Below are 16,056 nucleotides of genomic sequence, written 5' to 3' on the forward strand. Positions count from 1 at the left end.
GCCAATCTCCAAGTCTCTACGATGTTCCGATGCTGGGATATAGCTGTTGATGAATGGTTGTTAGGGTACTCTGTTTTGTTGCTATGGGCGAGGTTACAGAGTGAACTTGAATGTGGTTGGCTGTCTAAGTCAAATGAACAAACTCCCATGTCTCTATGACACTGCTATGCAAAGATATGCATCTTGGCCTATTTTAATGGAAGTCTATGAAATCAATTTGGGGGCGTGGCTTGTGAGCTTCATTATCATATTGAGATGTTCATTGGTTGTCTGAGTCAGATGAGCCATCCCCCAAGTCAATAGGACACTGCTAAGCAAAGATATGCATGTAGGCCAGTTATTAACGTGAGTCTAGTATGAATTAACATGTTACTAGCATGATTCTAGTACAAATTAGCATGTCATTAGCATGTTTCCAGTATGAGTTAGCATGTCATTAGCATGATTAGCATATGAGTAGCATGTTGCTAGCGTGATTGGCATGTCATTAGCATGTTAGAATTATAAGCATTTAATAGCACAGCTAATTACAGTCTATAGGACAGTTGCTAGGGTGCAGTATGTGGTAGTTAGGGGTGTGGCTAGAAAGTTAAAAGGCCATCAGTGATTGGCTGCTGGCTAGACTGAGTTAAATGAGCTCAGCCATTAGTCTCTATGACAGTCTGATGCAGAGTTATGAGCTCACAAAGTTTGATCCCAAGTTAAGTCAATGAGAGTCTTTTGTAATGGAAGTCTACGGGACAGTTGCTAGGGTGCAGTATGTAGTAGTTAGGGGTGTGGCTAGAAAGTTAAAAGCTCATCAGTTATTGGCAGTTTGGTAGTCTGAGTTAAATGAGCTCAGCCATTAGTCTGTAGGACAGTCTGATGCAGAGTTATGAGCTTATAAAGTTTGATCCCATGTTAAGTCAATGAGAGTCTTTTGAATAGAAGTCTATGGGACAGTTACTAGGGTCAAAAAGTGGTTGCTAGGGCGTGGCTAGAAAGTTTAAAGGTGATCAGTCATTGGCAGTTTGATAGTCTGAGTTAAATGAGCCCAGTTAGAAGTATGTGTGACAGTCTGACGCAGAGTTATGAGCTCACAAAGTTTGATCCAATGTTAAGCCTATGGGATTTTTCCGACAGTCCCGGGACGTTTTTCGGAAAACTGAAAGTCGGATCAGTCTGAGGAGATATAGCAACACGAGTCAGAATAGTTTGGAGGTGTGGAGCGAGTTTGGTGGTAATAGCTCAAAAGCTCTAGGAGGAGATAGAGTTAGAAATTTAGTCTCAGAAGAATAATAAAAACTAGACAGTAAAGTTCGTCGAGACAAACTTTGAGGCTGGCTTGACAAAGCCTGTTGGTAATAGTTTATTTAGTTTAAAAACAGTTTGAAAAAGTATAAGTAGCATGTTATTAGCATGATTCTAGCATGAATTAGCATGATTCTAGCATGGATTAGCATGTTATTAGCATGAGTGTAGTACAGATTAGCATTTTATTAGCATGATTCTAGTATAAATTAGCATGTTATTAGCATTCTTCTAGCATGAATTAGCATGTTACTAGCATGATTCTAGAATAAATTAGCATGTCACTAGCATGATTCTAGTATGAATTAGCATGCTACTAGCATGATTCTAGCATGAATTAGCATGTTACTAGCATGATTCTAGCATGAATTAGCATGTTACTAGTATGATTCTAGCATGAATTAGCATGTTACTAGCATGATTCTAGCATGAATTAGCCTGTTACTAGCATGATTCTAGTATGAATTAGCAGGTTATTAGCATGATTCTAGCATGAATTAGCATGATTTAGTATGAATTAGCATGTTACTAGAATGATTCTAGCATGATTTAGCATGTTACTCGCATGATTCTAGCATGAATTAGCATGTTATTAGCATGATTATAGTATGAATTAGCATGTTACTAGCATGAATCTAGCGTGAATTAGCCTGTTATTAGCATGATTCTAGCATGCATTAGCATGTTACTAGCATGATTCTAGTATGAATTAGCATGTTATTAGCATGATTCTAGTATGAATTAGCATGTTATTAGCATGATTGTAGTATGAATTAACATGTTACTAGCATGACTCTAGAATGAATTAGCATGTCACATAGCATGCTTAGGTGGTTGCTAGGGTATTCTGAGTGGTTGCAAAGTCGTTGCTAGGCAGTTGCTAGGGTGTCCTGAGTGGTTGCTAGGTGGCTGCTAAGATGTTGCTAGGGTGTTGCTAGGTGGTTGCTATGGTGTTCTGAGTGGTTGCTAGGTTGTTGCTTGGCAGTTGCTAGGGTGCTCTGATTGGTTGCTAGGTGGTTGCTAAGGTCTTGCTAGGTGGTTGCTAGGGTGTTCTGAGTGGTTGCTAAGGTGTTGCTAGGCAGTTGCTAGGGTGTTCTAAGTGGTTGCTAGGTTGTTGCTAAGGTGTTGCTAGGTGGTTGCTAGGGTGTTCTGAGTGGTTGCTAGGTGGTTGCTAAGGTGTTGCTAGGTGGTTGCTATGGAGTCCTAAGTGGTTGCTAGGTGGTTGCTAAGGTGTTGCTAGGTGGTTGCTAGGGTGTTCTGAGTGGTTGCTAAGGCGTTGCTAGGCGGTTGCTAGGGTGTCCTGAGTGGTTGCTAGGTGGTTGCCAAGGTGTTGCTAGGTGGTTGCTAGGGTGTCCTGAGTGGTTGCTTGGTGGTTGCTAAGGCGTTGGTAGGCGGTTGCTAGGGTGTTCTGACTGGTTGCTAGGTGGTTGCTAAGGTGTTGCTAGGCGGTTGATAAGGTGTCCCAAGTGGTTGCTAGGTGGTTGCTAAGGTGTTGCTATGTGGTTGCTAGGGTATTCTGAGTGGTTGCTAAGGCATTGCTAGGCGGTTGCTAGGGTGTCCTGAGTGGTCGCTAGGCCCTTACTAAGGCATTACTAGGCCGTTGCTAGGTGGTTGCTAGGCGGTTGCTAGGGTAATTTGGGTGGTTGCTAGGCAGTTGCTAGGGTACCCTGGTTGGTTACTAGGCAAGCCTTACATACATGCTTGATAAAACATTTATACTTAGTAAGCATTTCTAGCAAGTTACAGTACTTGGCTAGTCAATATTAGCATGTAGCTAATCACTGCTAGCATGTGTAGCATTTAGGAAGTTCCGTTTGCTAGCATGAGTCAAACGAGCCAATCTCCAAGTCTCTACGATGTTCTGATGCTGAGATATAGCTGTTGATGAATGGTTGCTAGGGTACTCTGTTTTGTTGCTATGGGCGAGGTTACAGAGTGCACTTGAATGTGGTTGGCTGTCTAAGTCAAATGAACCAACCCCCATGTCTCTATGACACTGCTATGCAAAGATATGCATCTTGGCCTATTTTAATGGAAGTCTATGGAATCAATTTGGGGGCGTGGCTTGTGAGCTTCATTATCATATTGAGATGCTCATTGGTTGTCTGAGTCAGATGAGCCATCCCCCAAGTCAATAGGACACTGCTAAGCAAAGATATGCATGTAGGCCAGTTATTAACATGAGTCTAGTATGAATTAGCATGTTACTAGCATGATTCTTGTACAAATTAGCATGTCATTAGCATGTTTCCAGTATGAGTTAGCATGTCATTAGCATGATTAGCATATGAGTAGCATGTTGCTAGCATGATTGGCATGTCATTAGCATGTTAGAATTATAAGCATTCGATAGCACACCTAATTACATTCTATAGGACAGTTGCTAGGGTGCAGTATGTGGTAGTTAGGGGTGTGGCTAGAAAGTTAAAAGGCCATCAGTGATTGGCTGCTGGCTAGACTGAGTTAAATGAGCTCAGCCATTAGTCTCTATGACAGTCTGATGCAGAGTTATGAGCTCACAAAGTTTGATCCCATGTTAAGTCAATGAGAGTCTTTTGTAATGGAAGTCTACGGGACAGTTGCTAGGGTGAAGTATGTGGTAGTTAGGGGTGTGGCTAGAAAGTTAAAAGCTCATCAGTTATTGGCAGTTTGGTAGTCTGAGTTAAATGAGCTCAGCCATTAGTCTCTATGACAGTCTGATGTAGAGTTATGAGCTCACAAAGTTTGATCCCATGTTAAGTCAATGAGAGTCTTTTGAATGGAAGTCTACGGGACAGTTGCTAGGGTGCAGTATGTGGTAGTTAGGGGAGTGGCTAGAAAGTTAAAAGCTCATCAGTTATTGGCAGTTTGGTAGTCGGAGTTAAATGAGCTCAGCCATTAGTCTGTAGGACAGTCTGATGCAGAGTTATGAGCTCATAAAGTTTGATCCCATGTTAAGTCAATGAGAGTCTTTTGAATAGAAGTCTATGGGACAGTTACTAGGGTCCAAAAGTGGTTGCTAGGGCGTGGCTAGAAAGTTTGAAGGTGATCAGTCATTGGCAGTTTGATAGTCTGAGTTAAATGAGCCCAGTTAGAAGTCTGTGTGACAGTCTGATGCAGAGTTATGAGCTCACAAAGTTTGATCCAATGTTAAGCCTATGGGATTTTTCCGACAGTCCCGGGACGTTTTTCGGAAAACCGAAAGTCGGATCAGTCTGAGGAGATATAGCAACACGAGTCAGAATAGTTTGGAGGTCTGGAGCAAGTTTGGTGGTAATAGCTCAAAAGCTCTAGGAGGAGATAGAGTTAGAAATTTAGTCTCAGAAGATTAATAAAAAAAAAAATAAAAATAATAATAAGTTTAAATAGCATTTCAGTAGTCTGGCTTTGACAAGCCAGCCTAAATATAATAATAAGTTTAAATAGCATTTCAGTAGTCTGGCTTTGACAAGCCAGCCTAATAATAATAAGTTTAAATAGCATTTCAGTAGTCTGGCTTTGACAAGCCAGCCTAATAACAAAAAGTCATGCGACTTCGGTAATATCGAAAAAAATTAATATTGCGGTATGACGGTATCTACAATACCGTTACATCCCTATTAATCACCCTATTTATTACTAAAATAAAAACAAAGGCATGTTAGTGCCATTTAAATTTCAAAACAACCAATGCCAATAACAAACAAAAATGATTTCTATGTTGAATTCTAAGTGGACTACAAAAAATCCAGAATACAGGCATTGCAAATATGGAAAATGAAAAATTATTATAATAATAAAGTATTCTGTACTCATTGTAAAGTTGTATTGCAAGTTGAGAACAATAATTATAAAGTAGAAATAATTTTGCTTAGTCCTCCTTAACATTTGTTAAGACTTTTTAGTCTATTGACATTTTTGGGGGACAATGTGGCCAAGAGGTACATCAAAGGCACGTACCAAAGACTATGGACATCTTATAGGGACTTTGGTCACACCATCTGTAAACATTTAATTCTAAACAGCTTTGAGGGATACGGACACCGCAAAGACTATAAAATACATATAGAATGCCCTAAAAAGACTTTGGACAGCCAGCGATGTCAAGTGTTTGCTCTTGTTGTTAGAAAACGCGTGTACACACACACACACAGACAATGCGCAGAATACACCACACCCGGAGAGCAAGGGATCTCTTTAGATTCATCATCACATACGATCGCGTTCATCAAATTTGCTGGGACTAAGCATTGTAAAGTATGGTTGTATTTTACAAGCAAAGATTCTGACACAGCAACGTGAAGGAGACGCTTTACAAAAGTTGCATGTAGTGGCAAACACATCAAACTTAACAAAACATCTGAGGGCGCAGGGATTCAACTGAGGGTGCTTTCACACTTGGTTTATTTGCCTGGACCGTATAGCCAAGTTCGATTGTCTCCCCTTGCCACCTCCTCGGTTGGTTTGTGTTCACTTGCGTCATCAAATTGCTGTTTTGTTTATGGTCGTTGCTAGGTGACGGTCACGAAAGCAAGCACCGAAATGGAAGACGCCCGCACATTGCAGTCATTCTGCTTTTACTGAAGCTTTTAGTTTTGGACATACAGAAATCGACTCGCGTCCCTCTGCCGCAAAAATGTTATAAACATTGAGAACACAGTGTCTGCAGAAGCAGTTTTTGGAGGGGACAAGCAGACATCACTGTTTATCACTGTGCTTGCTCTGGCTCAGTCCCGCTCATCTCACCAAGGTACGAAACGTGACAGACAGATACACACACGAACAAACATTATGAAAACGATAGTTTGTTGTTTGTCCGTTATTTGGTACGATTTCATTCACATCAGAAGTAAACCGTACCAGAGTTCGCATGAACCGTACCCTAGACCACCTCTTTCAGGCGGACTCAGGTACGGTTCACAGGTGCGCACCCGAGTTTAGAAGAGTGCTAGTGTGAAAGCACCCTTAAAGGCAGAGGAATGTCTTTGATACAGTAGCTTGCGACATCATGTGGCACTTTCCCTGAGTACATTTACATTGACACCAATACTCTGGTTTTATGATTAAGATAATACTCTGATTAAGAGTTTACCATGTAAGCAGCGATTTTTTGATTACTTTAAAAGACCACCCGAGTCCCGAAATGGGGAGGTTTTTTGTTGAGTTCGCCATGCGGTATCAAATTCCTTTAAAACAGCACTCCTCCAGCTGCCCTTACTTTATATTTTCATCCTGAATGAAAATATGCTGAATGACAGTGAACTGCTGAACGGCAGTTAAAAGTCTAAAGATTAAAAATTAAACTCCTGAAATTGCATGAAAGTCTGGAGGAAACGCTGGATAGCGTGTTGATTTTATATTGAAACTTTCCTTCTAAAAGTGCTTCCTTGGTCTTATCCATATTTTTTTAGCACGTTAAACACACGTTGGCCACTACAGGAAATTAAAAAAAACTGCGTTAATTCCGTACATTATATTTTAAATTAATCACGTCTGTTAATGCACTAATTTTGACAGCACTAAAATTAAGATACTTTTTAAAATATTTTTTAAACTCTCTGATCCTCCAATGACACAATGATTCCCAACTAGTTCACAGTCCTCCTCAAAACAGACCATGTGGTTGAACTGAAATATCATCAAGCGACCAGAATAATGTAAAACATAAATAATGACACAAAATTTTCATTTTTGGGTAAACAATTCATTTAAGAGTTGTCAGTATTCTAAATTCTAAGGCTTAGGCCCCAATTACACTTATATGTTTTAGTTTTTGAACTGCGGTTTAGAACGAAATTGTTCCACGTCCCTATTGGCATTTCATCTAGCCTTTCTGAAAAGATCTCCGTCCCTACTATACCGCTAAAAATATACATTATGTGACCACACACACACACTGGCATGTGCTGCAGCGTATGCTGACATCAGAACCTTATGCAGTCAGAGGATCCTTTTAAGCACACTTCCCCAGGTGAGAGCAGCGCACGCCGGACAGTTCATTAAAGATCTACCGCTGGATGTCATCTCACCAAAGTTGTTAAACTCGATATTTAATTTATTTTGTGTTTATCTAATGACTCTTCTGTTTTTTAAATGTATTACTTGTTCTCAGGTAACCTGTGCAAAGATAAGTTTAAATATTAACTTATGTAACCAAGTACATTGATTCTGCACATTTGACTGATTGCTATATTGTATAAACTTATTATAATGGCCATCATTGATTATTAAAACTAATATTCAGAAAGAGTATGTTTTATATTTTTCAATGAAAATGAAAGTAGGCAGTTATGTTATAGGCTCTGTTTTTTGTGTTTAAATATGCATACAGTAAAGATGATGGTCATTAATATATATATATATATATATATATATATATATATATATATATATATATATATATATATATATATATATATACATATATATATATACATATATATATATATATATATATATATATATATATATATATATATATATATATGCAGCTACACAACACCTCAACATTTTTTGTGTCTGTTAAAATGTTAACTTTATTGTTCCTTATATCATGTTTTTATTTTATGGTAAAGATTGTAAAACAACGTAGCCAGGGTGATGTGAATGATGTTATAAAGTAGCTACGCTGTTCCCTTTGAAGATTTACTCGACGTGCCTGTCCTCAGGAGTTTGTTTTCCATATTAAACTTGCAATGTCTAAACTTGCAAGGAAAGGATGCAATACTGAACTTTGTGCACTTAATATTGAAAAACAGCCCCAATCAGATAGGAGAATATCTGCAGCCACGCCTCCATTTTTAGATGTCTCCATTTTCCCCCAATCATACTGATATAAAGCAGTTGCAGTTTAAAATGAAAATGACCTCTCCAGCGTTTTCAAAATGCTCTGTTTTTTAAGCTCCAAAACTCTGAGGTGGTGTGGACGAAAGGCATAACCGTAGCGTTTTAAAACTTTTTAACAGATGCGTTTTAAAACTAAAATGTATTAATGTAAACAGGGCCCTAATCTTTGTTGAGTGTTTATTAAAATCTGCAAATCATTTTGTTTAGGTGACCACATTTTGTCGTGAAAATGACCACAATTCTGAAGCCCCAAGCCAGCAAAATATAAAATGTGGCAATGATGCAACATGGACCACGATTTTTGAGACTTCAGTGGATAAAAACCACCTCTCTTCACTACCATCACAAGATTTGACTCATCCACCGAATACAACTTTCAAAGTTGTGCAGCGGACAAATCGAGTTCTTTGTCTCATCCTTGATGTCTCAGGAAGCATGCGTGTATGCAATAACAGACATTTGCTTAATCTGAAAACAAAGATGCAACCTATTCAATATTGATACCCTTTGTGTTGATACGTTTTCAGCCAGAAGAAACAGGTTTATGTTGTTTCTTTCACTCATTTTCTAGGGAAATAGAATTCTGCTACTGCAGCAGGCGGCTACACTTTTCCTCCGGACTATTATTGAGGAAAAAGCCAGTGTGGGAATTGTAACCTTTAGTAGTCAACCCAATACTCTCAGCCAGTTAACTGTGATTGACAGTGATGACACAAGAGAGCATCTCATCAGATTGTTGCCAAAATTAGCAACGGGATCAACAGAAATGTGTTTGGGCCTTCAGGAAGGCTTAAAGGTAACATGTTAAGTGTACTAGACTAGAATGCCTGTTTTTAATGCATGTTTTTAATGTATGAGTTTGAATGTAAGGTTTATGGAGTTCTATTTCAATCATGCTCTTTTACCTCAATCAATCAGGTACTTCAAGGAGACAATGGCGATGCATTAGGAGATGAAATAATCTTTCTGACAGATGGCCAGGCAACAGACAACATTGATGCCTGTGTTCCATCTGCAATCCAAAGTGGTGCCATAATTAGCACGTTAGCTTTTAGTAAGGACGCAGTTAAAGCACTGTTAGTAATGGCAGAACAAACTGGTTAGTGATATTAGCACGATTAATAACTAACTGTGAAAATGTTTATATCATCCAATGTAAGCACCAGTTTATGACCTAATGCAAAAATATCTCATGATGAAAATAGGGGGGAAATTCATCCTATCCAATGATGTGATCTCATCCAACCAGTTAATGGATGCATTTGCTTCACTTACATTGTCAACTGGAGATTACACAAAAGAACCAGTTCAGGTTTGTCATGTAATCTCTCATTTCCCACTATGCATTTATTATTTTCAAAGTGTCATCCATATTGAGTATATTAATCATTTTTTATGTTTTTTTTTACGTGTGTGTGTGTGTGTGTGTGTGTGTGTGTGTGTGTGTGATGAACTTAGTTGGAAAGTGCAGGAACAACAACATCCAATTGGTTCAATGGGACAGTATCAGTGGATCAGACTGTTGGCAACAAAACCAACTTTGTAATGATTTATCAAACAAAAGAACCCAGTGTGTACATAGAGTCACCAAGTGCATTAATCTACCGTGAGACAGACATGAAATCTGATAATCAGCTGAAGACTTTAACTTTAACTCTACCAGGAACTGCAGAGGTATAGCAACCTTTATCAAATATTTATTGCTCATACCACAACTTATAAAACAAGAATTATCATAATAATAAAAGACACCTTGGCCATGAGTTTTAGATAAATATGATCAAGTTTGTGAAATAAATTATTCAAATTATATAAAGGTTAAATAATACATTGCTGACCTAATTTTTCAACCTTGTGTTTGATAGACTGGGGACTGGAAGTACAGTATTGGAACTACAATAAATCAGGCATTCACAATAACAGTTACAAGTCAAGCATCAAATGAGGATGTTCCTCCAATCATTGTCAAAACCCATGTGAACCAGCAGGTCAGCGATGGCACTAAACCTTTGGTAGTGTTTGCTGAGGTTAGTCAGAATTACAGGCCTGTTATAAATGCTGAAGTGTGGGCTACGCTCGAATCAGAAACTGGGATTAAATATGAATTACAACTCAATGACAATGGAGCAGGTAAATAACATGTAGTATGTGAATAAAGTGTGCACTCATAAATACACTTTATGGTCCATTTCAATACTGCACCCAAATAAATCAGAGATCCATCTTTTACAGGAGCTGATGCTTTTAAAGATGACGGCATCTATTCTAGATATTTCACACAGATGGTGAAAGGAAGAAGCAGTTTGAAAGTAAAAGCGAAGAATCAAGATGGAAAGACCAAATTTGCAGTGCAAAAAAGGAGCAGTGCCCCTTATGTACCTGGATATGTGGTGAACGGTAAACCCTTAGATCAATATTTTTTAAAATTGATCATATAAAATAATAAATCAGTCAAATAAATATATATTAGAACGTAATATTAATAATAATAATAATAATAATAATTCATTATATAGCGCTTTTCTGGGCACTCAAAGCGCTTTACACAATGGGGGGGGGAATCTCCTCATCCACCACCAGTGTGCAGCATCCACCTGGATGATGCGACGGCAGCCATTTTGCGCCATACCGCACACCACACACCAGCTGATTGGTGGAGAGGAGACAGAGTGATGATATGCCAATCATGATATGGGGAGGGTTAGGAGGCCATGATGGACAGAGGCCAGTGGGCAGATTTGGCCAGGATGCCGGGGTTAAGCCCCTACTCTTTTTCAAAGGACATCCTGGGATTTTTACCGACCACAGAGAGTCGGGACCTCGGTTTAACGTCTCATCCGAAAGACGGCCCCGTCACTATACTGGGGCATTAGGACCCACACAGACCGCAGGTTGGGCACCCCCTGCTGGCCTCACTAACACCACTTCGGGCAGCAACCTAGCTTTCCCAAGTGGTCTCCCATCCAGGTACTGACCAGGCACAGCCCTGCTTAGCTTAAGTGGGCGACCATGTGAGAGTTGCAGAGAGCTAGCTGTTGGCTATCGTATCCATAACAAGAGTAAAAGACGAAGAAATTGTTTGTTTTTTTTGCAACGGTTTGATCAAAATATAATATAATATTAATTGACTTTCGACAATTTGACATAGACACAGTGATTTAATTTAGATATTTTTTTCTGGAAAAATAGATGCAAGATACATGGTAATTACTTTTCATTTCAGTAATAGTAGACTGTCTGCTTAATATCTGTTGGTACTACTCCTAAGTGAATATAAGAAACTTTGCAAGTACATGTTAACTTACGCTAACTCTAACTCCAACCTAACAGTCTACTTATAGTATAATGAGAATTAGTTGGCATGTAGATGCAATGTAACTTAAGTTCAACAAAATACGTCAACGGGGCCATCAAAATAATGTGATACCGCATTACATTTCAAATCAGTTATTATTATTATTTTTTTAGTTTATCCCTTTTTTTAAATTTAATATTAATATTATGGTTCTTCTGAGTGTGCCAGTTTAGGTTCAGTTCAAAACACAGTTCAGATTTTTTTTTTTATTATAATGTGTTATAAAGTGTCATTTCGAGGGTGTGTACACAGCTTGCTGTTTTAGGGGTGTGTTGCTTTACATGAAAATTAGTTTCGACTTCCCACCCAACGTAACAAGGGAGTGGAGCCAAGAGCTCCCCGCTCTGTATTTGGCAACAGACAGACAGACAGAGAGAAGCAACATGACTGAGAGGACCAGCATTTAGCCGTACATGTACGACTGGGACACAGAGCGAGCAAAGACTACAAAGTCATGTGTCTTTGTACAGTTTTACAGCCAACTGTGTGCTAGTTTAAAGTTCCGAGCTTGTACACAGAGACTAATAACCACGCACACTCAATTAACTTTTACTGAGACACTGGATGAGCCACTGAGAGCTGCGACACGGCACACCAGACACGCACATTTGGATGTCATTTAAAATGAATTCAGATGGCACTGTGTGGAGTGGCAGAAACATAAAATGTCCCGAATCGTGGCTGGGCGCCGCGGTCAGCCACTGACTTGAATCGCCATTGTGTGCACCCTGATAGAAACCTATGTTTAGAATTCTAAAATGCATGGCGCTGCGCAGAGTGACCTTGTGTGCGACCTGCAGGCAAGTTGATTATTTTATTTCCAAAGGAGAGAAGCGCAAGTGAGGCAACGCGCTCGCACTTTCCAGTTGCACTTAGTTAAGATCACAGGGAGCTTCTGTGACTGCGGAAATGCAAACGACTGAAGTTTAAGGTAGATGCAATGAAAAGTACACATTTGCAAACCTACCTAAAGTTACGAACAATAATTCCGATTAGATCATGATCATGTGGTAAATGTTGATCTTGTGTTGAGCCCAATGAGCCTTGCATCTAAAAATAAACAACAAACTGAGCTTATGGTGACGCTCCTGTCAATCAGTATTGTTGGGCAGGGGGACCGCACTCCAACGTCTAGATGCGGTCGCTCTGAAAGCCGCTCTAATTGGTCCACCGTTTTTATGTTGTTAAACTGAAAAAAAAGCACTGGGTGTGTTTATACACCCCAATATGATGGTCTGTACACTACACCTACACACATGTCTGTTCAAGATGCTTGAAAAGTAGATTTTTCACCATATGTACCCTTTAAATCAATTTAGTGAATGGTTCAATAGATGTGTTATTATATCTTGATCTCACGAGGAACTCAAGTGACTATTTTACATTTTGTCAGTTACGTGGCTAATTCGTACAAACTAGTATGATTTCAGGACAAGTAAGATTTTTAAAAGGCGGTGTGGCACCCAACCCCACCCCTAAACCCAACCGTCATTGGGGGATGAGCAAATCATACTAAATTGAATTAATTAGATTTTACAAATTCATATGAATTAGCCACTAAATCAAAATATTATGAATTGCCATCAGATTGCGTTGGTTATTCAAGCAGAGTGTTGTTTCTGTTCTTGAGGTGAAAAAAAAAGTATTTGCATTTTTAACAATTATACCATTATCTGTTATACTCTTCTTGTGTGTGTATGAGTGAAAGGGTTTAAAAACGTAGCATGTAATGTAAATTATTTACTACAATATTTTCTCATGTAAGTATGTTATGTAGTTGACTATACATTGGTCATATTCCTATTACAGCAGTCCAGTGTAACATACTTTCTAAAATATATAGATGATAAATATACATGTGGCACGTCAGTTATGCACTTAGGAAATCACACCACCTCAAATGCATTAAACAGCACAGAAAATATTCACTGTTTGCCATGGTGAATCAATTGATCCATGGTCGACGTTAAAGGTCCAGCTAGTGAAATTAAAATAAAAATGAATGTAAAAGTTATTTAGATGTTCGGATCAGTATGTTTATCTTCAAGGATGTCTATAAGCTAGTGTGTTCCAAAACAGTGACAAAATTTCTGTTTAGAAGAAACTGATTTAAACATGTAAAACTTGTAGTTTGTCACTACCGACTAAATAGAGTTTTTTTTACATCATCTAATACTTTAGTTTCTCATTAAATCCTGACCAATCAAATGCTCTCTAGTATCTGACATGCCCGCCCCCTCAAGATTTATTATTTTTAATCATTATTTGATTAGTTAAACCACTCACCACTGGCAGAGCTGTGATAAAACAACACGCTATTGGCTGCTTCTTTAAAAAGGGTGGAGCTAATCTATGACCCGCCCCCTCTTTGTGTTTCTCTTGACATTACATCAAACATCAAATAAAAAATCCACATTTCAAAGCACTTCACAGGACCTTTCCATTGCTGTGATACCACAATATTCCACAGAAGCAGTGATGGCAAAATGAGCTTGAGAAATCAATCTGCAAATAAGATATTGTTCACATATTACTGCTTTCTTTCTTAGCAATAAAATAATCGTGCGTCCACTAGTTTAAACTTATTACCACTAATTAAATGTTTATACCAATGCACCAAGTAAATCAGGGAATCTTCCCATCTCTATAGGACTGTCCAGCCCTGAATCTTCTGAATGGGCCAGCTTCAAGACCCAGGGGTTCCCAAGCTTCAATTTGTTTATGCTTAGTTTATGCATAATTCATGTTCAAGTTTCCATTTGTGTAACAAGAAAAAAGATATAGGGTCCTATCATACACCCAGTGCAATTAGCCGCAAGACGTGTTTGCCCTGACGTGTTGCTTTTTTCAGACCAATGCAATCTTAATTTTCCTGTTTTGTGTCATGTTGTTTAAATAGAAAATCCATTTGCACCACTTTGTGGACTCATGGGTGTTTCAGTCTAGAAAAAAGATGCGTTAAGGCGCATTGTTGGTGCGTTGCTATTTTGAAGAACTAAAATGGACTGTGCAATAGACCAGCTGAGAGCAGGTCTAAAGTCCAGCGCAGAGTGTGTTAGTTATGCACCTCGATTAAACATTGCTTAATACACACAGGATGTACAGCAATACGCAAATATCTTTACAAATGAAAAACATTCATTCATTCATTCATTTTCTTGTTTGCTTAGTCTCTTTATTAATCCGGGGTCGCCACAGCGGAATAAACCGCCAACTTATCCAGAATGTTTTTACACACCAGATGCCTTTCCAGCTGCAACCCATCTTAGGGAAACATCCATACACACTCATACACTATGGACAGTTTAGCTTACCCAATTCACCTATACCGTGTGTCTTTGGACTGTGGGTGAAATGGAGCACCCAAAGGAAACCTACGCAAACGCAAGGAGAACATGCAAATTCCATACAGAAACGCCAACTGACCCAGCCGAGGCTCAAACCAGCGAACTTCTTGCTGTGAGGTGACAGCACTACCTACTGCGCCATCACGTCGCCTTTTGCACTTAACAAACTAAATTAATTATGTAGGCTAATGGATGTCTGTGCATACAACACGTTTCCTTATCCATGAAATAGAGTGGAAGTGAAAGTAAAGAATGAGGAGGCTCTTTCTCACGCTCTAGATGCTCTATTTAACCGTTTTCTCACTAGTGAAGCATTCAGTTTTTCCACTTACTTAATCCACCATGTAAATAGCAAATGAGCTGTGGCGCAACGCAATTGACTCTTAAAGGGAATGTGAGATGAGACTCTGATTATTTTATTCTCAAAACACACCTATAACCCATTAAAAGAATAATCTCAACCCTGTTACACCATGTGCCACGACACAAAGCGGATTTTTCAGTCCTTAAAATAGCAAAAGTGGATTCTGAAACCCCATTAATGTGTTTGCGCCTAGACCGTTAAAATATAGCCCTAAGTGTGAAAAGACATGTTCTCTCACTCAGGTCCAGTTTCAGTAGGCTGCCATCCTTTTGGTGTGTTCACATGCAGGTTTTTAGTCTAGATGGGATTAGGCGCGGCAGACGTGAGCTGACAACATGGTTGGTTTTCTGTGGTGGTAGTTGTTTAGCGTCAACTTGGTGTGTCCCCGTCTCCAAAGTACCTACTGACACTTCAGATCCCCTTTATCTCAGCACCCCATTAGCTGCATTTGGGCCTGTCACTCCTTTGCCTTTCAACTCCATCTTTCCCTGTTGTTAACCTGCCTAGAGCACAGGCAGCTACTCTTCTACCTTGTACTTACATTCAAAACAAAGTGGTCGTGAATGGTTTCACTTTGTCAGCAAAAACATTTAGACCTGACAGCTGCCAGTGATTGTGCAGTTGTGTATTGTGGCCCAAGTACATTGCCACTTTGCCATGTCATGTGTCCAGGTGCCAAAGCCATTAGCCTGTTGGTAATCACCATATCTGCTCTCAGATGTTAATGTGATGCATTAGAAATCCTTACTTATTAGACTAGGTCACTTTCAGTCTTAATAATCTTGGGTGCATTTCATGCATCTTTGGCAATACAGTTACCATAAGGCCCAAACTGGTCATCTTTTACCCAGAAGTCTGTGATGAATTATGTGCTTTGACACATTGCTCTGGTCACC

The 16,056-nt window shown here is 39.1% G+C and overlaps 2 protein-coding genes across 3 annotated transcripts in view; one reads left to right on the forward strand and one right to left on the reverse strand.

Moving 5' to 3' along the window:
* Positions 1–16,056, reverse strand: part of si:ch211-116o3.5 — a 135,890-nt gene that overhangs the window by 41,820 nt on the left and 78,014 nt on the right. The gene's annotated exons all lie outside the window — the stretch shown is intronic.
* LOC147840547 (calcium-activated chloride channel regulator 4A) overlaps positions 1–16,056 on the forward strand; it is a 28,041-nt gene that overhangs the window by 10,458 nt on the left and 1,527 nt on the right. The window contains exons 6-12 of the mRNA XM_087283768.1: positions 8,302–8,535; positions 8,666–8,890; positions 9,013–9,193; positions 9,300–9,406; positions 9,553–9,768; positions 9,960–10,224; positions 10,327–10,491. Of these exons, the coding sequence (XP_087139894.1) occupies positions 8,302–8,535; positions 8,666–8,890; positions 9,013–9,193; positions 9,300–9,406; positions 9,553–9,768; positions 9,960–10,224; positions 10,327–10,491 (1,393 nt within the window). The remainder of the gene's footprint in view (positions 1–8,301; positions 8,536–8,665; positions 8,891–9,012; positions 9,194–9,299; positions 9,407–9,552; positions 9,769–9,959; positions 10,225–10,326; positions 10,492–16,056) is intronic.

The sequence above is a fragment of the Danio rerio genome, chromosome 15, assembly GCF_052040795.2.
Source record: "Danio rerio strain M-AB ecotype USA chromosome 15, GRCz13ab, whole genome shotgun sequence".
NCBI lineage: Eukaryota > Metazoa > Chordata > Actinopteri > Cypriniformes > Danionidae > Danio > Danio rerio.